This window comes from Danio rerio, chromosome 8 (genome assembly GCF_052040795.2).
Source record: "Danio rerio strain M-AB ecotype USA chromosome 8, GRCz13ab, whole genome shotgun sequence".
Lineage (NCBI taxonomy): Eukaryota > Metazoa > Chordata > Actinopteri > Cypriniformes > Danionidae > Danio > Danio rerio.
Genome location: NC_141028.1, coordinates 12,784,293 through 12,811,125, shown reverse-complemented (window position 1 = coordinate 12,811,125; position 26,833 = coordinate 12,784,293). Strand labels below are relative to the sequence as shown.

Below are 26,833 nucleotides of genomic sequence, written 5' to 3'. Positions count from 1 at the left end.
GAGGCGGAGAGTGAGCGGAGCTACAGACACCTGCTGGCATTTTGCTTGGACCTGGCTTAGACTGACTTTACTTTGGGAAAACGCTTAATACTTTATCACCTGCGACTAATTTGTGTTTTGACCACATGTGCTTGTACACTATATCAATAAAATGTTTAGACTTTTAAAAACACTACTGTAATACATTGAGCCAGTAAACATTGTTCTTATGATGTTTTCCTACAGAAGGAAAACGCAAATTACTTCCAAACACTTCAGATGTTAGTAAATGCAAAGCTGTGTTAGTAAATGCAAAGCTAATTATGAAATCCAGCATGACACTGTGTGATAAATGCTTCAGATGACAGTTCTAGAGTCCACAGCTAATCAATCTGTCAGATTCTGCAGTGCATTACAGCTCTAAAGAACATTATAAATGATAAATGATCTTAAATAAGACAAATACATTTATAGAGATGGTATATAAGTATTTAACTTTACTCACCAGGGAAATGGAGGCCACGTGAATGGTTTATGAGCACAATTAAGTGCACACAGCATCCCATATCATCTGATAATTGTAGGAAATAATCCCAAAAGGCAACTGACTGTGTAAAGCCACATAAAACAACACAAAAATATGATGAATATGCCGAAATCAGTGGCTAATCTGCCGCAGTCAGCTGAGGTAAAGTGACGGCGACAGCGAGACCTAGCTGTCAATCAAGTGGCCACGCCCTTAATTATGCAAACTTAATATAACCTAATATAAAGGAAACGGATGAGTTATGAAAAAATTCACCCCCCTCACAGTTGTCATGAAGGGTGATATTAGCTTTTTGAACCAAAATCGTTCTTTGTACCAGGCTGTAAACACCTTTTTTTCCTGCTGTGAAGTTGGCCATTCTAACAGTGGGCTCAATTGAAATTTGCTCTATTATGGAGCCAGGACTAGCAGATTTTCGATAAATTCCAGTTTTAGTTACTTCCGTATTGGCCTCCCGAGGGAGAGCAGGAGGTTGCCACTTGGTCCAGATGCAAAAACCTCTAAATGTCATCTGAAATTTTCCTCTAAAATGAGCATTTTATGTGCTCCTGTTTGGATTGTTCAGTAATATCACTTTTTTGGCAAAGAATATGTAATTTTCCTGGTTTTCAAAGTGAAATATCTCAACATAAACAAAGAAGGCTGAGAAAAATTTTAATTTTCGATGGAAATTTTAGACAGCACTTAGAGGTTTTTGAATCTAAACTCTTCATATTGAGTCTTTGTCTGATCCAATGATCTATGGTAAAACTCAGCTGTTTAATTCTTTGGGAGTTTTAAAATGAGCCTTTTTTTAAATAAAAGTGTCAACATTAAGTTTTTCTCATGCAAAACATTTCTCTTGCTCTGGTCACTATTAGTTCCTCCATGTCTGTCAAGATCGGAATTTGAAAAAGTCTTTTGCAGATGTGCTTCAAAACTGCAGCCAGTTGTGACACATGTTCCCTCAAAGGGGAAATCGAAATCTAAAATCCATCTTCGTAACCTTCCCTCCGACAGAATAAAAAACATCAGGAAGGCTCCGTTCTGTATGGTTATAAAAACCCCATAAGCTACAAAGCAAATAACAACCATAAACAAAACTGTAACCTCTTCAGCTGCATCCTGTTTCCAGAGACAGAAAAGATTCAAAAGGTCTTGCTCTTGGGCTTTTTTTATTACATCCCAACGGCCTCATAAAGTCATTAGGTAATTCAAGAATCATGTGAACGTGTTGCCTTGTGAAACATTTTCACTGGTTTCATTCATGTTCTTCTATTCCCGGCAGATGTTCTTGTGGATCCTCTGAGCTGCTCTTACCAGGAACCGGATCTACAAAGCCCTCTCTATGGCCAACAACCATTTAGTCCTGTCAACGTGCAGTTCTCCATGTATGGGGCGCAGAATGTTCCAGCATGCAACCCGCCGTACCCCTACAGCCATCAGTGCTCTGAATACACCTGTGAGCCTGATATGGAGGTCCAAAGCTCAACAGCCAGAGCCAGCATTGTTGGTCTTCCAGTGCTGAAAAGACCCAGAATGGGCCATGGAGCTCGAGTGAAGGGCCAGGATGAGCTGTGTGTGGTGTGTGGAGATAAAGCCTCAGGATATCACTACAATGCCCTCACCTGTGAGGGATGCAAAGGTTGGACGCTAACAAAACACTAGTGCTGAGTTTTAGGACAACATGAATGCATGATGCACTTCTTAAGAAGTAAAACATAGTATTTAGGAAGACCAGCATGGATTTCCCTTTTACATAAGCAGGAGGTTGGATAGATTCATTCATTCATTGTCCTTCAGCTTAGTCCCTTTATTCATCAGGTGTCGCTACAACGGAATAAATCGATAACTTATCCAGCATATGTTTATGCAGCGGATGCCCTTCCAGCTGCAACCTAGTACTGGGAAAAACCCATACAAACTCATTCACACACACACACACACACACACACACACACACACACACACACACACACACACACACACTGTGGCCAATTTATTCAATTCACCTATAGCGCATGTCTTTGGACTGTGGCGGAAACCGACCTTGCTGTGAGGCGACAGTGCTAACTCACTGTGTCGCCTTGTGGGACATATCAAAGAGCTTATTTCTTTTTAATAGCCACAGAATGAATACATAAATGTAGTAAATTCAGTGCTAGAGTTAGGAGGGAGTTTGTTTTTGAAAGAAAAAAAGTGTTTCTACAGGGGGTTCGTAAAGCCCACTCACCTGTGAGAAGAACACTTTATAAATTCACAATGTTTTTTTTTTATTTTTTTATATGAAGTGGTTGTGTCTGGTGCAAATAAGCAAAACTGGTGCAAGTGTTAGTTACAGTGTCAGATAGATGAAAGAGTGTGTTTTCTATAGGTGGTTTGTCAAGCCCACTCACCTATGTGAGACATACTCAGAATTAATAATATTTAGGGTTGTCGTGTGGTGAGTTTGGGAAAAGAGGAGGTATTGGTTTTGTTCACAGGGGTTCAGTTGATCTCAGATGTACATAAATATGTACATATAAATATAAATAAATAAAAAACCTGATCTGTGATTTATTAATGACCAAAATACAAAATAAATAAATACAATAACAACAAATTCGATATTAATTTAAAAAAGTGCTGTGGTCACAAGTCCAGGGTCTGTCAAGTTTTTATTTTCTTTTGAAAATAATTATTTATCTATTACGAAATTACAGATAAATAATCTTTTAGCGATGACAGTTAATCCAAAATTGTAAAATGCAACAGATAAAAAGAAAAAAAAGAAAACTTAAGGAATGACAGGATACTTTTCTTTTTGCAATGAAAGTTCATGCAAAAGTTAAAAATGCAACAGAAAGATTATTTTAAACTGCACTAAAATGATAAAGCAGCAACAGTTTTTAACATTAATATTAAAAAGATGTGATTCCGGACCTCAAAACTTGTTGCTCAGATATTTTTTTTGCCAGCTGTCATGTAATAAATCTCCATTTCCCAAAATGACACTTGATTCAACAATCAGGGTTGGGTAAGTTACTTTTAAACAGTAATCGATTTGAACAAATTACATATTACTACTAAAAAATTGTAATCTGATTAATTACTTTTTAATTAATCAATTTACTAATTACTTCATGTAAAAAGTAATCAGATTACTAAGTACTTTACTTTAAAAATTATTTTTAAATCATATAAAGTATACCTATAAAAATACAAAATAAACTGCAGCTCTTTCAGTGATTTAATATTCACTAAAAACATCACAATGGGTTGATCATATTTAAAACACTTAAAGAGTGCTTTCACACAAACACTTCTGGTCCGCACCCGGGTTCAGAAGGAAAAAAGACAGCGTGAACACAAACCAACCGAGAAGGTGGCAAGGGGGGACAATCAAACTTGGGTACAGACCAAGCAATTGAACCAAGTGGGAAAGCACCCAAAGAGTTCATCCAAAACTTAATTGCCCCATCATTCACTAGTTCTAAACCTGTTTTTGTTTGATGAAGAAAACTGGATACCTGTAACCACTGACATCCATAGTATGCAAAAGCACTGCAGTGTTTGGGTGTTTGTCTGAGGTAATTAGTCTACCGAAATGTGTTTATTCCTTACAAAGTATGAAGCTGATCGGTCAGTTCTTGTCACGTTACTCGCCGTTTTCAACTAGGAGCGCCTGTGAAATGCGAGCGTGTTCGACATGCGCTTGACAAGTATTGTCGTAAAATGCTTTCTGTTCAAGTGCTTGAACAAGTTGCTGCAGTGGAAAGTTCATTAGACTGAATTTCACAGCAGTACTTTTGTTTAGGCGCTCAGTGAAGTCAAAGTAATGTCTGTATTTCTACCTGAAGCAACCACTCTCTACAGCAACTATTTCAGCTTGCGTTCTTTATAAGGCGCATGCTTATTAACTGATATTGCAGCAGAAAATGTGATTTAAAAGAATCATTTTTTCTTCCTAAAACTATATCTTTAACATAAGTAACGCAATTACACTGACTTTAGTAACTGTAATCAAATTACACAATGTAATTCGTTACATTACTGCGTTGCTCAAAAATGTAATTAGACTACAGGGTTACTGTGGAACTCGTTACACCCAACTGTTGACCAATTGACTGGTTTTGTGGTCCAGGGTCACATATTAGAATGATTTCAGAAGGATTGCTAAAATAAAGACTGAAGTAATGAGGGAACGGATTAAGAAAAAGTAATCTTTAATTTCAGGGATAAATTACATTATTAAAATGTATTAAACAGCAAGAGATATAGGGCTCTATTTTGACGGTCCATACACAGAGCGCAAAACGCAGGGCGCAAACGCTTTCAGGGCGTGTCAGGATGCGTTTTTGCTAATTTAAGGACGGGAAAAGCTGCTTTGCGCCATGGCGCATGGTCTAAAAGGGTTGGGTTTATTTTCTTAATGAGTTATAGGTGTGTTTTGAGAATAAACCAATTAGAGTCTCATCTCCCATTCCCTTTAAGAGCCAGCTGCGTCGCGCCAAGAGCGCATTCGCTATTTACAGGACGCAAAGTAAGTCTAAGTGGAAAAATTGAGCATTTCACTAGCAAACAGTTAACAGTTTTTTTTTTAACAGAAAACTGTTAAACAGAGCATCTACTGCGAGAGAATGAGAGATAATGCATCACTTTCATATTCGCTCTTGGATAGGGAAACCTTTACGCACAGAAATCAATTGGCCTATAAATAAATAATTTTGTTTGTTAAGTGCAAATATTCGTTTCAAAACTATTTCTAAATTCAGTTCCAATTTCCAGCAAACGAATAAATGAACAATAATAACAAAATGAGCTTAAAAACCTGAGTTATATCCTAAAACACATGCTGTGCCCCATATGGTCTAAAACCTGACAGGTGGGCAAATCTAAGCTTGTTTTTAATAAAACAAATATAAATAAGGATATAATAAATAATACTGCTAATAATAATAACATTATAAAAAAGCTAATTGTTAAGAATGAACTGAAAAAGCCTCCCGAGATGAAGAAGACATAAAAGCAGTGATTTTTCATATTTATGTAGGCTAGAAAATAATATGTTTTGTAATATTTTAATCCTTTATACTTATATTCTATATCTATTCTTATTATATCCTATATATAACCTTAATATTTAATTTTTTTCATATGTAAAGATATTTGCCTATTGCTCTCTTGTGTGTATTAAGCAGTGTGTAAGCGCGGCGCAACTCTGCGCCGGAGTTTAGACCGGGTTAGTTTTGGTCTAATGAAAAATCTATTATAGTTTCTCAAAATAGCAACGCGCCAGCGGTCCGCCTCAGAACGCCTTCCTTTTTAGACCAGAACGCCTATGGGCGCACAAATGAGCGCTAATGCATTTGCTATTTAAACAGCGTGGCGCAACACCTCAAAACGACTCTTGCGCCAAGCTGAAACTACCAAAAGACTACTGCGCCACACCTTGCGCCACACTGCGCCGGGTGTATGATAGGGCCCATAATGTTAAATGCTAAATAATTTTCCTCAAATCAATACAGCCTTGATGACCATAGGAAAGTTTTTCAGAGCCATTTAAAACTCATACCATCACCACATCTGTGAACGGAAGTTTCATGTTTTCTTCTTGGTTTAGGTTTTTTCAGACGCAGCGTAACTAAAAAAGCTGTGTACCACTGCAAGAGTGGTGGAAGCTGTGAGATGGACATGTACATGCGGAGAAAGTGTCAGGACTGCAGACTGCGCAAATGCAGGGCCGTCGGGATGCTGGCAGAGTGTGAGATTGACGTAAAACCTTCTGCACTGATTTTAAATCTCACAAAATATGCTTTTTGAGATATGGATTCGGGAAAATTGAAGCCGATGCTGCTTCACAGAAAAGCACTGTCAGCATTAGCTGATCGCTGCTGTGTTTTTGTCAGGTCTGCTTACAGAAGTGCAATGCCAATCAAAGAGACTGAGGAAGGGCTCCAAACACAGAGGACACAATGGATCATCAGCAAGAGCTGAAGACGACTACTCTGAAAGCAGAAGCGTCTCGTCCACCAGCAGAATCAACACACGGGTAAAACCCTCTCGCATTATTTAGCTTTCCCAAACATTATATTTGAGTTGAGTGATATTTCAAAGCTGATAAATATTCAGTCTCATCTCTTGAATAACGCTGTTTGTAGGTATCATCTGGTTTCTCCAGAGAGCAGAGATGCATTCTGAATAGAATTGTTGAGGCTTTTCGTAGATACATAATTCAAGACAACACTCACTGTCGGGTATGCAAATGTTTTTCTTTTCTTATATTCCATTACAAAATGCAGAATTCATCCCCACTGCTCTTAAGGGATGTTTCACCCAATAGTGAAAACTGACTCACCAATCTTGTTTGAGTTTCCTTTTTCTGTTGAGCACAAAAATATATATTTTGAAGAATGTTGGAAACCACTAGCCATTAGCCATGTTTCCATCCACATATTTTATATGTAAGAGTGTATGGGTCTTTTCCAGTGATGGGTTGCGACTGGAAGGGCATCTGATGCATAAAACATAAGCTGGATAAGTCCGCTGTAGTGACCCCTGACTAATGAAGGGACTGAGCTGAAATGAAATGAATTAGTATATATATATTTGGTCAGTTTATCGGTTTATATTTCTTTAATTCATTGGATAATAACTGTGCTTTTTTCGCAAATGTTTTATGCAGTATTCCACTTTTGTGCACAAGTCTAATACACATCTTTGGATGGAAACAACTACTGACTTCTATATTCTCTTTTGTGTCAACAACAACAAAAATGGTGAATAACTTTGTGTAGAATCCCGGTATTTTATAAGACATTCCTTTTCAGCATCCGGTCACGCACCAGTATGTGTACACCTATTTATTGTCTTCTACTTAGTTCTGTGAAAAATGCTATTTGTATACTGTCTTGTTTTTTTGGGAGTATGTTGTATTTTGCACTCTCTGGAGCCAGCACCTAGGCTTTCACTCATCATAGTACACGTGCTGCTGCTGATGTGACAATAAAAGTGGTTTGAGTTGATCTTTTTCTTTTCTTAGGTACCTCTATGGTCAAGTTTAACAAATACCCATCTGACTCCACCTCAGACCGAGAAGCTTTTGCAGTTTTTGAGGAGTGTACCTGGTCAGTTTTTACTTTGTAAAAGATTCTTCTCTCAGATCACACTATAAGTCTGAATGAAACTAACATGTGTTCATCTGTTTTTATTTTTATTTTTTTAGGGTTTGATCTATTGGATAGTTCTGACCAGAACACACTTCTGTCCAGCGCTTCGGTTGAAGTCATGTTCTTACTCCTAGCTCAACAGTTCTCTGAGAACCCTACTAGTGTTAGCACTGGTAATGATGCACATTATCACATACAATAAATGAAATCTGCTGTCACCATTTCCAAGTGCAGATTCCAAAAGTAAACAACAGGTGCTAAATCCACTCATGGTCTGGTTTAATACCACCTAATTATCATCCTAAACTTTTCTGAATATTTCAGTGATAAATCATTAATGGGTTTGTTCACTCCAAAATTAAAATTCTGTCATCATTTAATCATCCCCCCATGTCGTTCCAAGCCAATAAGACTTTCGTTCATCTTAGAAGGCAAATGAAGACATTTTAATCAAATGTGAGACATTTCTGTCCCTGCACTATAGTTCTGCTCACCCAAAACTATGATTAAAATCTTAAATTAAATCTCTTCATCATATTAAGCGACTGTGTCTCTATAGAAGATGGATTATACTGCTATGTTCATATGGATTTATTTCTTAATCTCTTTATCAAAGCTTTGAGCATCAGAATCCTGGGTAAATAGACTTTCCCTGGAAGGACAGAAATCTTAGATTTGATTAAAAAGACTTAATTTTTGTTCAGACAATGAACAAGTCTTATGGGTTTTGAATGACATTAGGGTGAGTAAATGATGACAGAATTTTCATTTTCGGGTGAATTAACCCTTTACAATAATAGTGTCTGCAGTACTTGTATAGACAATAGGGCTGTGTGATATGACAAAAGAAACCTACCACAATTTTCTTGAACAATATTGTGATTTTGATTTTAATCATGATTTTGACACACACACAGAGTGAATCTGAAACATATTCCAAAGGAAAACTATTAGATCTTTATCAAAGACCTGTAACATGTCTCTAAAACAGACATAAGGCTAAAAATAAAAATAAAATCACCTAGTAAAAGTGTAATAAATTGTCTCTAGAGCAGACTTATGGCAGCACTAATAAATAGACTACTGTGTGTGTGTACCGTCAAACACAAGTATGTCTCTGATGTTCTGTTTGACCACGTCAGAAGTAGTTGCGTGTACTTTTGTATGTTTCCAGATTTTTTGCCATGCATAGATTATAAAACTCTTTGTGACGCTGCCATGAAATAGGCCTTTTATATATTGCGTCTTTTGCGCCCACAAGCTCGTCACTTCCAATGGAGATGTGCGGCTTGCGCGGATGTTGGGTGTGATGTGCGCGCGTATTCCAGACGTACTTAATTGAAAACATCTCTACTTTCAGAATTCTGCAAGCACACCGCGAGTCACCTAACAAGAACTGAGCGATCAGCTTCATACTTTGTATGGAATATACACATTTTGGTAGATTAATTATCTCAGACAAACACAGAACACCCAAATACCCAGTGCTTTTTAAATTTTCTCCATAAATAAAACTTGTAACAGAACTGCAGCAATGTTATGATAGTTTGTTATCCTATTGATGGTCACTGAGCAATGACAAAGGAACGTGAGTGTAAAGCGTGTTGAATGCTGAAGGAAGCGATGTGCCTCCCACTTTCAGATGCAATGTGTGACTGACTTATAGATTACCGGATTCTGTGATACATCAGCCTTCCTCTATCCAAAGTAATTCCACATCACAAATGTAGAATTTTTTAGGCACCAAGGCCTCCTGTGCTGAACTCATCATCCCTGTTTATTTAGCCTATTTGTCATTAAGCTCCTCATTTGCCATTTGTCATGAGTCTCCTGTTCTCGCGCTCTGTTTAGGCGCGATGCGTTATGTTTGATTCAAATAGCATATTGTGGGAAAATTGCACATGTTCAAATCGGGATTACGATACGATTTCAATTGATCGCACAGCCCTAATTGACAGTACTTTTTACTGACATAGAGTCTTAGATTAGTTATCTGAGATGTCACAACTGATTAGATATATTAATAGTAGGGCTGTTGACACTTTAACAATTCAATTTTACTTCATTTTTGACCCACTGAGTATGTTAATAATAAAAAGATTAAGACAATACTCTGATTAAGATTCTACCATTTAAACAGCTATTTTTGATGACCTCAATCCGACAGAAGTCTTAATTGAACTAAACAGAAATCGAAATAAGACATGTGGAGTATGCAGATTTTAGTCACATTATTACAGACATGTAAACACTGCAATCAAGCTATTAACACCATGTAGGACTTTCCGCTGTATTTTGTGACATGATAGTCCTTACACGCATGGCTGTTTGACACTTCTCTGCACCTACAGAGTCAGAAAAAGTCCACAGACACACACGCACAAAATGCCAAGGTTTTTTCTTTCCAATTGGCGTGCGGTATCAAATTCCATTAAAACAACACTCCTCCTGCAGTTCACTCGCATCCAATACCTTAGTTTGTCATGGAGGCATGAATGAAATGTTCCTGAATGAAATTGAAAGTGCCAAACTGCAGTTAAAGTCGACAAATTAAAAATGAAACATCCAAATTCACATGAACTTCGGAGGAAATGTGAATATTGTGGTGACGCAATGACGTTAACCGATCCTTGCACTATAACATGTAAAACGGGATCATGAAAGGAACATTCAGAAAGAAACTCATGTAAACACCTTAATCATATTACTGTCTTATTCAGATTAAGGCAAATAATTTGATCACTGATGTCCATGTAAATGTAGTCTCTGTCATGTTTTCTATCTCCAGCTTTATACCCAGCAAATCTGAATAACTCAAACCCTGATTGGGGGAAAACTTTAGAGTCCAAGAATGGGAGCAGCCACAGGATACTGACACACTCAGGTGATCTATAGTGATATTATTCTCTTTATTCTAAGCATGTGCTGCTGTTTTGTCATTTGTTTTACATTGTTAAATCCTCAAGCTCTTTACAATTGGATGAATTCTGATTCTGTTTGTTTATTAGCAGGAAACATGTTCTGAAAGTGATTCCAAAGATATAAATTCAGTGTGCTGTTATTTTTTTATTCGATGTGTAACAATCTCAACTGAAAATTGAAGAGAGGGTGGGACATAGAGTAGCTCCTGTCCTTAAAGAAAACTGCTAATAGCGTTTCGTTTTATCACAGCTCTGCCAGTAAGAGTGAAAATCATTTCATCATTGATTTTCATTTTCTTTCCATCCAATGAAAAGCAAATGAGGTTATTTGCCTTTTGCCATAATTTGTTTGTGTTTCTATTTTGTAGTGAAGTTCAGATTATTTTACTGACTTGGACTTTTGAGTCTTGTTTATTGAGATGAACAAATCTTTTTTTCGAGTGATTTCGTGCAATTTGCCTGATGGTTTATCTATGGCTGCATTTACACTGCAGATCTTAATGGTCAATTCCGATATTGTGGCTATCTGATTTTTTTGATTGACCTGCTTACATAATCTTTTAAAAGTGACTCAAAGCACGATCGTCTGCATTTACACGGCAAAGTTGCAATGACCAGGAAAAAAAAGAACAGGCGCTGACTAACAGCATAGCAGTGTTCAACGCTAAGGATTTTTCCTACTGGCTCGACTGTACCAGTGGTTCAGATTTTTACTTGCCCTGCCAAAATTTTCACTGGCCCCAGCAAAAAAAGTTATTAATTGCTATTTCTTAGCCACATATATGAAATAATATGTCACAAAATAATGTCTGTGAATCTAAAATTTAAATATTTGAAAAATGTTAAAATATTCAGCAGTAAAATATTGACCTTATTCTAAAATGCTGAAGTGCGCCTGTTTTCGCGATTGTCTTAGAACTTCCGTTTCAGTCGCCTATAGGAGAAATGACAAGGAATAATAAACGTCATAAAACGGTCAAACTACTTGCTCTACAAACAAATGTTTGCATGACTATACAGACCAAGTAGAATAATATAACAAGGAAATATCAGTTTGCAACATCAAACCGCGAAACGAGCAGTTTTTAATGTCTAAATATAAATGGAAGTGAATGAGACCGGAAGTCTCGTGCCAAAAAGATTCAAATGGCAGCGCCCGCTCGTCCGCGGAGAATAAGGTCAATAGAGTATGGAAAATGTGCTGGTATTTTATAGCTAAACAAAAAGTGTCTGACTTAAAAGTGACGGCAAACTAAGCAAAACTTCACTTCATTTTTTTCGTCGTGTTGTACCCATGTAAATGTTTTTACGTTTTTGTTTTATGTTAACTTTAGAAGCAGACGTTTTCTTTTAGCCGCATAATTTGATGTCGCGGTTATATTGCCGTCTATTAAAATTTTGTTTAAAGACAGCACTGTCCTGATTGGGCCAGTAATGATTCTGTCCACTGTCCCGAGCATCTCTCACCCTGGCCCCGGGCCATCAGGCATTCCTTATTGTTGAGCCCTGCATAGCGAGTGAAAATTCAGTTGTATGCAAAAGTGAATTGATACACTGACTTAATGTTTTGTTGTCTTTGCTTGTGCTTTATATCTTTGTTCAGGGTTGAATGATGAGCTCTTGAGATCTGTGGTAAATTTCCTTCATAGCATGGTGACGATTGCAGTGACCGAGGCTGAGTATGCACTTCTAACAGCGACTGCAGTTTTGTGTTCAGGTTTGTAGATTATGATTAACACATCTGTGACTCATTTCCATGTCAATCTTCACGACAACACTTTTTCAGACTATTTGTTTGAAGGTTGAACAGTAAATTACATCATAAAAATTTTGATTACACACCTTATATTTGACCTGTTTCCTGAATGTGCAAGGCTTCTGGTGTCATTACGTTTATGCTGTTGTCATGCTACTTTGTATTAAAAACTAACATTTGTTTTCTTGATGTTCTAATTAAATTTAGCACATTTTATTGCAACGTGTAAACAACTTGTGATAAAACCTCCTGGGTTCTCTAAGAAAGCATATACAGTAGACAAGGGCTGCGCAATATATCGTTTCAGCATCGATGTTGAACAACTAAATAAATACTTAGCTCTATTTATTCTTATTATTATACTTTTTCATTTATTCATTTTCCTCCGGCTTAGTCCCTTTATTAATCAGAGGTCACCACAGTGGAATGAACCGCCAACTTGGGGCGGTGAGACACGGGGAGAACATGCAAACTCCACACAGAAATGCGAACTGACCCAGCCGAGGCTCAAACCAGCAACCTTCACACGCTACCCACCACATTTCTATTTAGTTTTTATGTAATTAGTTTTGTTTCAGTGCTTTCAGTTTAGCAAAACACAAACACTAAAGACAAAACCAGACAAAGACAACAAATAAAAGTAAAATTATAAAGTTCAATTCTAGTTCAAGTTAAATTTTCTGTATATGTAGTTAAAAATGCCTAGTTTATTTATATACACACATTTTACTGTAGAAAATATCATTTTAAAATAATAAAGTCTTTGGCTGATGCGTTTGGCTGTCAAAGGTCATTTACAAATACTTCTCTGAAAGTCACAGGTCAGATTTTCCAACACAGAATGAATGCTTATTGATTCTGAAAATGATTATTTGTTTTTGCTAATTATTTTATATTTATTTATCAGTTTGAATCAGTGCACCATTGCTTGCCATTGTAGCTTATTGCCAGTGTCATTTGTTGTCTTTCTATTTGGGCTGTCAAATTTGCCTTTTTGCAAAGAATTGGATCCAGAATAAGAAATATCCATGCTGGCACATAACAACACAGACCTTCCACCATTTTTAATGTTTGCAGACTGATTGCTGATTGAAGATGTGTGTGAAGGAATGTCAAAGCGGTGCTTCAGTGAATTCATACTGATCTTGGTAGTTTCTTATGGTTAGGAATAGATGGTTTGGTCTGTTTGGTTACCATAGCTAAAACAATGGAGTTTGGATTGCTTGAAAGATACCAGTGTTAACTATTTTAAAAAATGGTGGGGAAAATGTGTCAACCCAATGAGAAAGGCACATTTGCAAGATCTGTCTACTGCTCTGCTGCGATAGTGATAATGAAAATGAAATGGAACCTAGTTTATTTAAATCAGGTCAAAGCAAACAAAAAAAGCTGAAATCAAATTATTAGGACCAACAGTTTGTCTTAGCTTTCATTTTGTAAAAATAACTGCTTTCTTTTCACTGTTGTAAAGTAGACAGGCCGTCTTAGTTTTTCCAGATCCAGCGGGAGATCCTTGATGAACAGTCTGACGTGCACATCTCTCATCAAGGGCGGACTGGCCATCTGGCAATTCTGGCAAATGCCAGAGGGGCCGGACCAATTTTTAAATGTGGGCCGGTCAGTTTTTTTTTTTTTTTTTTTTTTTAAGTGCAGACAGCTTTTATCTCTTGCTAGATGTGATATTATGATGATGATAAAAATAATAATAATAATAAATGTTAAGCATCTGGCCCAATCGGCAACTGCCGCCTGGTTTCAAGATGGGCCGACCCAATCCAAGGTTACCCGGACATAATCAAAATCGGGCAAGAATGTTATAATATTTCACCATCTTTACACCAAAATAAATAGTTATTGTGCGTGTCCGTGGGTGGGGTTGTGTCGGTGTGGTAATGTGGGCTGGTGTGGCAACAGTGCCAGGGCTGAATTTTTGTCTCAGTCCGCCCCTGTCTCTCATCAATGCAGAGCATGCCAGAGTGTGTATGGTCATATGATGTGCATTTTCAGTGGTGTAGTATAGACGGAGAGCTGTTCAGAAACGCTGATGTGATCGCGGATCGTTTTCATTCTAATATGCCGTTTTAAAGCTAAAACAAATAAGTGTAAACTGGGCTTTAGTTTTTCACTTATTGTGAACTTTTTATTACATTTGACAAAATTACTTTCAGTCCAATAGTTTTAGTCTTAGTTTGCTAACATAACTTTGCTTGACCGCTGATTGTTCTCTGTTGTGAAGCAGACAGGCCGACTCTGCGAGCTGTGGGATGTGTGGAGAACTTACAGGAGTTTGTTCTGGAGCTCCTCTCTCGAGTTTGCTGCTCCTGCAGTCAGAGGACTGGGGCACAGGACCCGCGCCGATTTGCCAGGCTCCTGGGAAGACTGACAGAACTGAGAACTCTACGACACAACCACCTCACCCTTCTCCCACAGCAACCCTGGGACATGCAGCCCTGAGGAGAGAGATTTATCACATCTGATCTCTGTTGCAATACGCTCATAATTTCTGCCCAGAACAATATCCCAGGTCAATGTACGGTGGGTCACCCATGTGCAAACATAGTTTAGTAAAAAGTGAAAGAATGTAAGCCTTATAGTGTGATGATATCTCATATGCATTCAATAAAAATGGTTATTTTGTGTTTCAGGGCTTCCTGGTTGTCTTTCATACTTATTTCGTTTTGTTCATTTATTAATGTTCATATCCATCTGTATAATATATATTTGTTTTCTCCAGATGGTTCATGTCCATGCAGCTTTTATTCTAGCCCAAGTATTAGGATTTCTTTTTTGTTTTACCTTTGATAATCGTGTTACACGATTTTGAACATTAGTAATTCATCATCGTATGTACTATCAGAGCATCCTCCTCCACAAGCAGTAAGTGAATCATTCATTTAAAGTCTGTCTGATGTCCTACCCTCACATTTTATCTGACAATGTCCATATCGTGCAGGTGTTGGCAATGCCAATCACAAAACCAAATGAATAACACCGTTTAAATTTCCCTAAGACAGCAATGAAAGTGGATTTATCATGAACTTCCGATGAATGTTTAACAATTTTAAAACTGAAACCACTTAGCATATTACACAGAACTAGATAAGCAATAACAGTTTCTTTTTTGCCTAGATTTCATCATCTTCCAGGTATTTTTATGACCAGCAAGAACTGTAATTAGTTTAAGACATTGTGCACTATACTACTAATAAAGTTGATTGATTGCTGGTTTTTAACTTTTAAAAGATACATATAAAAATCAAGGCAAAGCGGTTAAAGTTTCCTTAAGTATTGTTTTAATTGATGAACTTATTTTCATCATAGTCATTGTTTGCTAATTGTAAATGTACACTACCGGTCCAAAGTTTGGGGTCAGTAGGATTTTTAAATGTTTTAAAATGAGCTTCTCCTGCTCACCAAGGCTGCATTTATTTAATTAAAAACACAGTACATATTGTGAAATGTTATTGCGCAATAAAATAAATGTTCAAAAGTAGTTTATCATTTCATTTAATCATTTATTTCAATGATTTAAAAAATAATAATTTTCAGCATTATTAATCCAGTCTTCAGAGTCACGTGATCCTTCAGAAATCACTCTAATAGTAACTATTATTATTAATATAATTAATAGTTATAGTAATAAAAGGAATAATGACTGGAGTGATCAGTTCATTTGAAACTACATAAAAATAAACAGTCTTTTTTAAATGTTTAATAAATATTTAATTTATTACATTTAATAAATGCTGCCTTGATAAACAGAATAATTTTCTTTAAAAAAAAAAAAAACATGAAAAAAAACTGACCCCAAACATTTGACAAGTTGTGTGTGTGCTTGTTTTTGTAAGACAGTACATTACAGCACACATAAGTACATGATTGCATAAATAACTGCTCTTAGGCCTTACAAACTGAAATTCTTCAGCTCTAAATAGTGTCTGTCATTTTAACAATAAAACACACCTTGATAAATTTGTGTGACATTAACTTACACAGTTGTGGGATGTTTCTGCATGTGTTCTTCGATCATAAACACTGACTCTCTGCTGCCCCCTACTGCTCTGCTGCCCCTACTCGAAAGTAAACATAAGAAATTTCAGCAAAACGTGAGCAAGACACCAACAAAAATGTGACGAGACAGTGTAATTTTGATTACCTCATCACAGGTCGATGTTTGTTAATAAAATATTGTGTGGGCACTCACAAGGCACACACAGCGACTAACTACATCGACTCACAAAAACGCAGCGTCACTTTTACTTTCACCAGACGCCTTTTGCAACTCTACCCCGCCCTCCTCCAAATACATCAGCCAACCGAATCCCTACAATTTCGCGCGCATATTATGATTGACAGATGGAAAGCGTTTCTTATGGTTTTTGATGGTTTGAATGTCACCCTCACAACATTTGTTTGTTCATGGCATAAGTCAGGTAAAATTGTCTGCTAAATTGGTATGACCTCTAATTGTCCTAAAAAAAAACGTAAAACAAAAAGTGAAAAAAACAACAACATACATATACTGTAGAAACAGTATAGCAGAAAATTTGGGCGGTTTTGAGACCTTTACTTTTTCATACAGTATACCTTGAAAAGGATTATACCATGTCATATATATATGATGATGATGTATATATATACATATACATACAGTTGAAGTCAGAATTATTAGCCCCCCTTTAAATTTTCTTTTCTTTTTTTTAAAATATATTTGCCAAATGATGTTTAACAGAGCAAAGAAATTTTCACACTATGTCTGAAAATATATTTTTTCTTCTGGAAAGAGTCTTATTTGTTTTATTTCGGCTAGAATAAAAGCAGTTTTTTTTTTTTAAACCCCATTTTATGGACAAAATTATTAGCCTCTTTAGGCTATTTATTTTTGATAGTCTACAGAATAAACCATCTTCAAACAATAACTTGCCTAATTAACCTAACCTGCCTAGTTAACCTAAATAACTTAGTTAAGCCTTTAAATGTCACTTTAAGCTGTATAGAAGTGTCTTGAAAAATATCTAAATATTATTTACTGTCATCATGGCAAAGATAAAATAAATGAGTCATTAGAAATGAGTTAGTAAAACTATTATGTTTAGAAATGTGTTGAATAAATCTGCTGTCTATTAAACAGATATTGGGGAAAAAAATAAACAAAGGGGCTAATAATTCTGTCTTCAATGCCGCTGGAACCCCGACTGAGACTTGCTGTTGTGTTGTGGTGGTACGCCACCCCGAGTGAATACAGGACCATATCTTGCTTGTTTGGCCTTGGAATTTCTACTGTCTGCATGCTTGTTCGTCAGGTAGGCTACGTCAAGTTTATTTGTAGTAGAACTCTAGATATATGTGATTAATACGCAAATAAAATGTTATCTATCTATCTATCTATCTATCTATCTATCTATCTATCTATCTATCTATCTATCTATCTATCTATCTATCTATCTATCTATGTGTCTGTCTATCTATCTATATATTAAAAACTCATTCATTTTCACAAGAGTAGCTTATAGTTTTAAAGTTGTTCACCTAAAAGTTATTTGCTATTCATTTACTTTGTAAAATAGCAAAGAGCGTTGTAAAGAATGAAACAATGTAACACAAATGTAGCTAATCAGTTTAACTTCACCATCACAGGTAACAAATGCCCTGAAGACCCTTTGCGAGCGCTTTATATGCCTGCCCAAAGGAGAGCGTCTCCAAAAAACCATTGATGGCTTTTTTGCCCGAGGCTACAAGATGTGCGCAGGTGCCATCGATGGGACGCTGGAGGTGTTTACTTAAACGCAACGATGTTGACATAAATATTATGTCTGATATTGTTGTGGCTTGCTGCATCTTGCATAACATTTGTGAGCTCAGGAAAGAAAAATACCTGCCTGAATGGAACACTGACCTCCAGTGTGATGTTTCTGCTGATGTTACTGACAGAGAGCACAACAGAATTACTGATGATGCACAAGCAGTTCGCAGAGCATTAGTATCACTGCTGAGTTAAAGTTGAACTGAGGATGGTGAGAGGCATCTTCATCTTGTCCTGGAGGGTGATATGGTACCATGTAGCTAGTACTAGGGCTTGGAAAATTGAAGCTGTGAGGATGTTGGTACAGTGGATTTAAGGGAAGAGAAGTTGCCAGGGGTGGACGCATCATAATGTCCTTTAGGAGGTTCCCTTGGAACTCCATCATCTCCTTCCACATTGCCATCATGCTTGCCCTTTCTTCCTTCTGCTCTTCCTTTGCCTCTTTGCGCAACATTTCTTCATACTCTCGTTGCTGCTGAACACGGAGTGCTTCTTGCTCTCTGAATGATGCTTCCATAGTGTGTAACACTGTAGTTATGGAGTCAACAATGTGATCTTTGGTTTTTTTTGCCTTCTTCCTTGGTGGCTGAGTGAAACCTAAAAAAGGAGGATAAAAAACCCAACACAATCAATATTTTAAGTAACTAGGCATGGTTGACCAAAAAAAAAACTGTTATGATTTACCCACTTCTAACTTGTTACAAAAACCTTTTTTGAAGAAAGCTGAAAACCTGTAACTACTGACTTCTATATAGGTAAACAAATACCATGGAAGGCAATGGTTACAGTTTTTCAACAATCTCCAAATATCTTATTTTGTGCTGAATAGATACATATTTAATAATATATTTAATTCAAATAAAAACACAAACTGGTTTATAACAAGTTAAGCATGAGTAAATGATGATATTTTTCAGTTTTGGGTAAACTATCCTTTTAATGTTGACTGACAAATGCAATATAGCTTGTTGTTAGTTCATAATGCATTTAACCAAAGTTAATGTGCAGCTTTGAAAATGTAAAAAGTTGGATTTGAAATTAATGCTACTAAAATACAGTTCTTTGTTAGTTCCTCTTATCTACTACCAACATACAAACATCTTACTATAAAGTATATTTTAATTTACATGCCACATGTAAATATACTTAAGTGATTTATATTAAATGCTAGTTTTTTTTAAATACTAGTAAATAAATGTGCAATGTGCTGTATATATTATATTATTTACAACACTTTGTTAATGAATGCTCCAGCAAACTGTAGTATTACCTGACATATAGTGAATAGTATCTCACACACACACACACACACACACACACACACACACACACACACATTTACATATATATAGTTGTAGAAAACTACAGTATTGGGTAATTTGTTTATATTCATAAAATTGTTACCATAGCATAGGTTAATAAAAATACCTTACTATAGCATAGTTCAAAAACACAACAGCATTTACTGTAAATTACAGTAGCATTGTATGTGGAAAAAAAGAAACAATAATATTTCCATACACGTTTTATGTTATGTCACACATTTATTAGGTAAACATTTACATAATTTTACCCACCTGTAACACAGTCCATCTGCTCAGCATCAGAAGGTGGTACCTGAGTTTCTGTCATTTGAGTCGAAGTACTTCCTTCACACGAGTCCTCGGGGGCGTTAGTTTCAGGATCAACTGAATTTAAACTACTGGACAATGCCACGGGGTTTGTAGAATGACTAGACCCCCAGATAGACTGGCAAAGATCAAAATAGGCCCAGGAAATTCTGCCACTTCCACTTTGTTTATGGTGATCGTTTACTTTGAGAAATTTTAGCCGTAGTGTTTTTAATTTGCTAATCACCTGACTCTTGGTTCTGTGGATGCCTTGTTCACGCAGACGGTTTGTTATTTTATCATACGTTACCGCATCACTAACGGTTCCTTTTATATGACGACTAATCTCTTCGTCCGCTCGGATAGAGAGAAGTACTTTAATTTCATTGTCGTTCCAGTTTGATGCCATTTTTTTTATTTTTGTAAACCGCGCGTCAGCAGTTTGTAGCTCTACTATTTGTGAATGAGTCAGCTGTTTGTGAATGCGTCATCAGCGTAGGAATGTTCTGATTGGCCGGAGGACACACCTTACGTCAGCACGTTCTAGGACTCGTACGTGCCATTCCGGCAATGTTCCTTCTGCGTTCACACAGCGCAGCTTTCCGGCAAATTACCGGTAATGTTACAACTTCTCTTTCCGGAAAATAGCCAGAACGAATTTACCGGTATTTTCAAAAAGGGACTGTTCACACATACGGACCTTTCCGGAAAATTGCCGGCAATTTTCCGGAAAGGTCTGTATGTGTGAAAGGGGCTAATGTTTCATTATTGTATCGTAACGGTCATTTTAACCTTTGTGAAGCGCATACTGTGTGTTTTGGTGCCCAAATTACATAAAAAAATATTTAAAGCTATTTGTCACACGTCCACATACACAAAGAAAACACAAATTACGTCATCTAATTTTGGGATTGAGTGTATAATAAACTAATTAATAATCTCACCGTTCTCTTATTTAGTCATATAAAATCGTTTTTCAGACACCAATTTCCTAAATTACGGCACATTATCTTATCGTCAAAGAAACAAAATTTACATTTAGATATTCTTTAAAGTTGCTTAATTTTACTTTATTATTTTGTGGTCAAATATAAGAAACTTTAACAATATTGTGTCCCATTAAAATTAATTTTACTCGTTTAAACCCACCTGAAAAATGTTTCAAAAAGTGTTTTTTACAGTATAATCAAGTGTATTACTACTAACATGCATTTACAACTGGCCGACCGCAACTTGCTGCAAAGAGCTCAGAATCACCTTTCCTTTGAAGTAGGAACGTAGTGGGTAGTAATCATTTGACGTTTCAATGACGTAGATTCCCCAGCTGTCATCATTGCTCACCATGACAATCAGTAAACGTTGGATCTGCATTCCTATAAAGCTTGTCAGTTCTCTCTGTGTTGTCAGTTCGCTCACTGATGCTGTTTGTACTTGACCAAGGTGAATTCAATAGCTGACGGTACAAGTGGAGCCACGCCAATCTCACGAAGTCCGGTTTGTGAAGCTTCACTCGGCCCGTCTGTGCTGTAGTTCTTTGCGGTTTGCGTAGATAAACGCAATATCGCCAAGAATATTACGGGTTTGTTGCTCGAAATGTGCACTCCCTGGGGCGAGGCGGCAAAACGAGCCGTGAGAACCCTCAGGCAAACACGGGAGGCCGGTAGTGGGACCCCGCTGCAAGGGTTATGGTGGGTGGGAACAGCGAGGCCCACTTATAGACTATTTTAAACTATAGTTTCAAACTTTAGTTTACTATAGTTTAAAATAGAAACCATGGGAACTGTAATGTTTTAACTCTATGCCTGGCTGTTGTAATGTAAGTTTTAGGTTGACTACTGTATACCAGCTGGTTTAGGCTACTTTTATCATTATTTTGGTGGTCACAGATTTTTTTATGACCCAAATCAAGTAAAATGTCTCTCACTCAAGTACTTTTAACATGCAAAAGTACAATTTAGCATATCAAATATATTTTAACAACAACTAAATTATGTCTCGTGAAACTGACTAGCCACAGTGGTGTTAAAAACAATGGCAACACTTTACAATAAGGTTCATCGGTTAATGTTAATTAATACATTTACTAACATGAACAAACAAACAATGAACAATACATTTACTACAGTATTTATTCATGTTAGTAAATTTTAGTTAATGAAAATACAGTTGTTCATTGTTAGTTCATGTTAACTCACAGTGCATTAACTAATTTTAACAAGCACGGACTTAGATGTTAATAATGCATTAGTAAATGTTCAATTATGATTAATAAATGCTGTACAAGTGTTAATCAGGATTAGTTCATGTTAATTAATGCATTAACTAATGAACCTTATTGTAAAGTGTTACCAAAACAATGTTCAAATCAAACACAGTCGTAGAGTTTCAATAGAACATTTATTTCCCCACATGAGAAAATACTGTTTGAGACAGGTTATTTGGTAGGTAGGTAAAATCTGCAGTTTGTACAAGCTTAAAATTTCTTCTTATAAATGGTGAACAAAAGCTCCACAACTTTCTACAATAAATACAAGGTTCTGTGCTTGATGTGAAAAGGGATTTGTACTGTCTAACAGCAAGTGTCCAAGATCATCGTCCTCTTCCCTCCCTTAAATCTTAAAATTAACTAAACCAGAATCCGAAAGCACATAGCTGGCTCTTAAAAGCCTTAGCAATAATAGTTTATCATCTTAAATAAGAGATCTGATTTTCGCCTTGAACCAATATAATTTAATTCCTTTATTTCTTTATGCTCCATAAATAAATTACTTTTTTGTATCAAAAAATTGAGAATATATATTTAACCATAGACACGCGAGTTGTTGCATATACACATACATACATGATTGTATACCGGTCATGTACATATATATGAACCACTCACACTATCTGGATATCAAAGACAAGCAGAATACACTATGTAGGAAGTCAGTTCATCTGAAAATCTTTTTACACGTGTATATATTTATATATACAACCTTCATTTCATCATTCCCCCAGGCAATTTATTTCACAAGAGAAAAGAAAAATTAAATTAGAGACTATGATAAAAAAAACAACATACTTATATACACTGGTGCTCTTTACAATATACAATAAGTGGTTTGTAAAACTTTAAAAAGTAAAAAGCTATCTTAAGAAAATGGCAGTGATTCATTCAAACGCTTAAATTCATTCAATCAATCAATCATTTAAAAGTATTAATTGCTCTGAATGTACCCAAAAGGCTAAAACTCGGAGTCTGGGTGATTTCAATGACCATAAAGTGACGCCTCATTAAAACAACCCATAGCACTCTCATATGACCTCCAAAATCTGGTAAAAGTAAAACTAGACTGAATCTGATTTGCAGCAAAGGGTTAAATTAAACTATTCTCAGTGTTCAGGTTCCATTTAAAGCAGTGGTCTCAAACTCAATGTCTGGAGGGCTGCAGCTCTGCAAAGTTTAGCTCCAAACACCTCCAACTCACACCTTATAGTCTCGAGTAGTCTTGATTGGTTGGATCAGCTGTGTTTGATTGGGCAGAGCTGCGGCCCTCCAGGAATCGAGTTTGAGACCTATTACTTAAAGGAACACTACACTTCCTTTTGAAAATAGGCTCATTTCGCAACTCCCCAAGAGTAAAACAGTTGAGTTATATCATTTTTTAATCCAGCACTTTTAGCTTGGCTTAGCATAGATCATTGAATTAGATTAGACCGTTAGCATCTTGCTCAAAAATGACCACAGTTTCAATAATTTTATTATTTAAATGTGGCACCTCTGTAGTTAAAGTGCGTACGAAGAACAACGGATCGATATGGCTAGAAGCTCTACCATACTCAAAACTGGATTCCTGGAGGGCCGCAGCTCTGCCCAGTTTAGGTCAGACCCTAATCAAACAAAGCTGATCTATGAATGAAGTGTTCATGACTCTTTTGAACACCTCATTTTTTTGGATCAGCTGTGTTTGATTAGAGTTGGAGCAAAACTGTGCAGAGCTGCAGCCCTCCGGGAATTGAGTTTGAGACCTAGGATCTATATTCTCATTCCAGTGTAATAATCAAGAAACTTTACTGCCGTACCATGTCTGAAGCGGCACAATGATATAACACAGCACCTAAACAAATCAGCCAACTTCAGTCAATATAACCCAACATAGGAAGTTACCTAGCTAGAGACTCTTTTCAGCCATTCCTTCAGGTCATTTTTCAGCGAGATGCTAATGGTCTAATATGATTTAATGATCTATGCTAGCGATCACAAAACTTGTTCCTGGAGGTCCGGTGTCCTGCAGATTTTAGCTCCAACACTTATCAAATACACCTGAACAAGCTAATCAAGGTCTTACTAGGTATACTTGAAACATCCAGGCAGGTGTGTTGAGGCAAGTTGGAGCTAAATCCTGCACGGCACCGGACCTCCAGGAATGAGATTAGTGACCCCTGATCTATGCTAAGCTAAAAGTGCTTCCGCCAGACCCTGAAATCGGCTGAATGGATTAAAAAATGATAAAACTCACCTGTTTAACTCTAGAGAACTTGTAAAAAGGGCCTATTTTTATTTTAAAAACTGGGTTGTTCCTCTAAACCAAGGGTGATCAGCCCTGTTCCTGGAGATTGACCTTCCTGTGGAGTTCAGCTGCAACCCTGATCAAACACACCTGCACTAATTAATTACAACCTGAACAGCACTTGATAATTACCGGCAGGTGTGTTTGATCTAGATTGCAACAGAAATATGCAGGAAGGTAGATCTCCAGGATTAGGGTTGGCCATTACTGTTTTAAACAGTCAGATGTGGTTGATGTTTCTGCTCTACATGTAGTTGGAGCCAACGAAACCATGATCTCCTCGAACTCGACTCAAGTGCTTCATAGCTCGATCGTAGGCCACCTGCACAGACTTTCTGATACTGGTCTTCTTGCCCTCCATTATACGCAGTTTATCAGTGGTGTCGTCGACGCCGAGAGGAATCACTTTATCTTTCGAGAGCCACTGCCTGCGGATACAGCAAAAAAAAAAAAAAGAGGAAATGAGAATTCACTCACAGTTCCTTTCAAAATCCTTAAAGCCAGCGGATTCTGGTCATTTGAGAATGCAAAGTCTGGTGGGTAATCTGAAGGAAAACAAGAAAATCTCCAAAGGCTGGGCTCACCAGGTGCGTTTGTTGTCGAAGAAGAGAACCAGGAAAAGTCTTTCTCCGGCTTCTTCTTGTCTCTGTTCCCCGAGGCGAAGCACGTCGAGTGGAGGAACAGGGATCGGGACGCCGTTATGCAAAAGACCATCTTGAGGCATGTCTGGATCTATGATCTACAGAATGAAGAGCCATTTTAACCTTCCGCTTCAGCTTTAAATGTCAGTGCTTTGCTTTGAAGCTGTGCTAAATGCAACTGTGAAGTTATTTTATTAGACATGTCTGTGTTGAAATAGATGAACAAAAAGAACAAAAGAACAAAAGAAAAGAACAAAATAAAAATGTGTCACAGAAGTGCTATAAAGTGTACATTAATAAAACATTTAAAAAGGCCTTTTTACTTGGAGTAAACCAGGGATGCAACTTGCGTTTGTGAGTGAAATTACTAATCGAATAAAAAAAAAAAGATTAATTTAAAGGGCACCTTTATTAAAAAACCCTTTTAAAAGATGTAAGATAAGCCCTTGGTGTCTCCAGAATGTGTCTGTGAAGTTTCAGCTCAAAACACCCATCAGATCATTTATTATAGCCTCTAGAAACTGCCCATTTTGTTGTCTAAGTACAGTGTAGCAAATGAGCTACTTCTTCCCGCCCACTATTTCCATGTGCATGTATGTTTGTCCTGCATTACATCAGATAAACAGCAGTCAGTGACAGAGACAGACACGGATGAAGTTAAAATACATCTTATTAGTCAAAAATACCATGCAAGTTTATTTGATGTATTTGCGGGAGTCCATTCAAGCCTTTCTAAAATGATGAGTCACACACATCTTAATTTTTACTGACACCATGTGGTCGTGGTGATTATTGTGGTCAAGAATTACATACAAATTTTACTATCCTTATTACAATAGTGCTCTGTTTTAAAAACATTTTAATCTTATAAAACTTATTTAAAAAAATCACAGGGTTGTAACAAATATATTAATCTCAGTTTATTTGCAAAAAAAATTTTTTGTGGACATGTGTATGCAGTACATGTTATTATAGAAACAATGACAATCAATCAGTGGGAAAACCACACTTCTACGTCATGTACTATGATTTGAATCCTATTTTAAAGTCAGGAAATTTTTTAAAGAGGTTTGTTGGGTTTCTGTCACTTTAATTTGACTGTGGACACACTATACATACAGACAGTTCTGCCCAAACAGCTTTAAAAAGTTGATTTTCATCATAGGTGCCATTTAAATTCAATTAAATTGAAATTAAAATATACAAATATATATGAGATAAAGCAATAAAATCATACAGTATGAAAAAACAAGGAGTTCTTGAGATTAATCATCATAATTATGCTAATAATGAATAAAATCCTTCATGTGTAAAATGTAAAATATTTAAATAAAATGCAAACAATACAAATGCAACAACAGTCAAACAGAATAAAACAACTGCAAATAAAATGTGATAAATTATCTGTAAAAAAGGGAGGTGATTATTAAAAAGATTAAGTGAAATTTGATAAATTATTTAAAAATGCCAAATCACAATTTATTAAATAAACTAAAAATAACAACTAATGAAAGCAATTACAAAAAAACTATTCAAGAAAACAACTAAATTATTTTGTCTGTAGAAGTGCAGGACATAATCTAACAATATTAAACTCATAAAAATGAAACTTTATTCTATTTAAATGAAATTAAAAACATGAGAAATCAACAGCAATCAATATACAACTACAAAATGAATTGGATTTATTTACTTAGATTAATTTATTATTTTGATTATTTATTGGAATATGTAAACACACTGTAAACTTATTAAACTATACAACTGTTGGAATACAAACATGGTCAAATGTGTTCAGTAAACAAAAGACACTGAGATGAGGAATATGTTTTCAAAGAAAATGATAATGAGACAATGTTAATTGAGCAAACAAGATAATTGTCTGATGTCACACTC

At 36.3% G+C, this 26,833-nt stretch overlaps 3 protein-coding genes and 1 long non-coding RNA gene across 50 annotated transcripts in view; 1 reads left to right on the top strand and 3 right to left on the bottom strand.

The window, feature by feature from the left end:
* The window catches only part of nr1h5 (nuclear receptor subfamily 1, group H, member 5), a 612,581-nt gene extending 597,604 nt beyond the window's left edge, over window positions 1-14,977 (top strand). Inside the window, exons 3-11 of one of the 3 annotated variants that reach the window (XM_087263439.1) lie at window positions 1,794-2,150; window positions 6,108-6,248; window positions 6,394-6,536; window positions 6,646-6,741; window positions 7,527-7,611; window positions 7,710-7,826; window positions 10,442-10,537; window positions 12,178-12,291; window positions 14,567-14,977. In XM_087263439.1, coding sequence (XP_087119565.1) covers window positions 1,794-2,150; window positions 6,108-6,248; window positions 6,394-6,536; window positions 6,646-6,741; window positions 7,527-7,611; window positions 7,710-7,826; window positions 10,442-10,537; window positions 12,178-12,291; window positions 14,567-14,784 — 1,367 coding nt within the window. In that variant the 3' untranslated portion in view covers window positions 14,785-14,977. 3 annotated transcript variants of the gene reach the window in all.
* Window positions 1-21,455, bottom strand: part of LOC147835518 (uncharacterized) — a 52,220-nt gene extending 30,765 nt beyond the window's left edge. Inside the window, exons 1-3 of one of the 5 annotated variants that reach the window (XR_015497672.1) lie at window positions 16,487-16,648; window positions 16,323-16,400; window positions 14,612-14,780 (exon numbers count right to left, since the gene is read on the bottom strand). This is a non-coding gene — a long non-coding RNA (uncharacterized LOC147835518). Of the gene's footprint in view, window positions 1-14,443; window positions 14,781-16,322; window positions 16,404-16,486; window positions 16,649-21,000 lie in introns of those variants that run through there. The other 4 variants (XR_015497670.1, XR_015497671.1, XR_015497668.1 and 1 more) reach the window with 4 other exon arrangements.
* Window positions 18,196-20,227, bottom strand: LOC147842581 (uncharacterized). The gene is made up of 2 exons (XM_087264424.1): window positions 19,711-20,227; window positions 18,196-18,730 (listed from the first exon to the last, which is right to left on the bottom strand). The coding sequence occupies exons 1-2, from the start codon at window positions 20,150-20,152 to the stop codon at window positions 18,276-18,278; spliced, it is 897 nt and encodes a 298-aa protein (XP_087120550.1). The 5' UTR covers window positions 20,153-20,227; the 3' UTR covers window positions 18,196-18,275.
* A 666-nt stretch (window positions 21,456-22,121) lies between the features above and the next one.
* The window catches only part of brpf3b (bromodomain and PHD finger containing, 3b), a 33,964-nt gene continuing 29,252 nt past the window's right edge, over window positions 22,122-26,833 (bottom strand). For 4 of the 41 annotated variants that reach the window (XM_087264356.1, XM_087264351.1, XM_087264350.1 and 1 more), the window contains one exon: window positions 22,122-23,595. In XM_087264356.1, the coding sequence (XP_087120482.1) occupies window positions 23,433-23,595 (163 nt within the window). In that variant the 3' untranslated portion in view covers window positions 22,122-23,432. Of the gene's footprint in view, window positions 23,596-23,649; window positions 24,725-24,880; window positions 25,036-26,833 lie in introns of those variants that run through there. The other 37 variants (XM_087264359.1, XM_087264352.1, XM_087264349.1 and 34 more) reach the window with 31 other exon arrangements.

Bases quoted from the DNA above. Each gene is read 5' to 3' on its own strand.
- LOC147842581 (XM_087264424.1), bottom strand. From the start codon at position 20,152: ATGGCATCAAACTGGAACGACAATGAAATTAAAGTACTTCTCTCTATC. The intron at 18,731-19,710 runs GTGGGTAAAATT...CTCCTTTTTTAG, and splicing joins GCAGATGGACTGTGTTACAG to GTTTCACTCAGCCACCAAGG.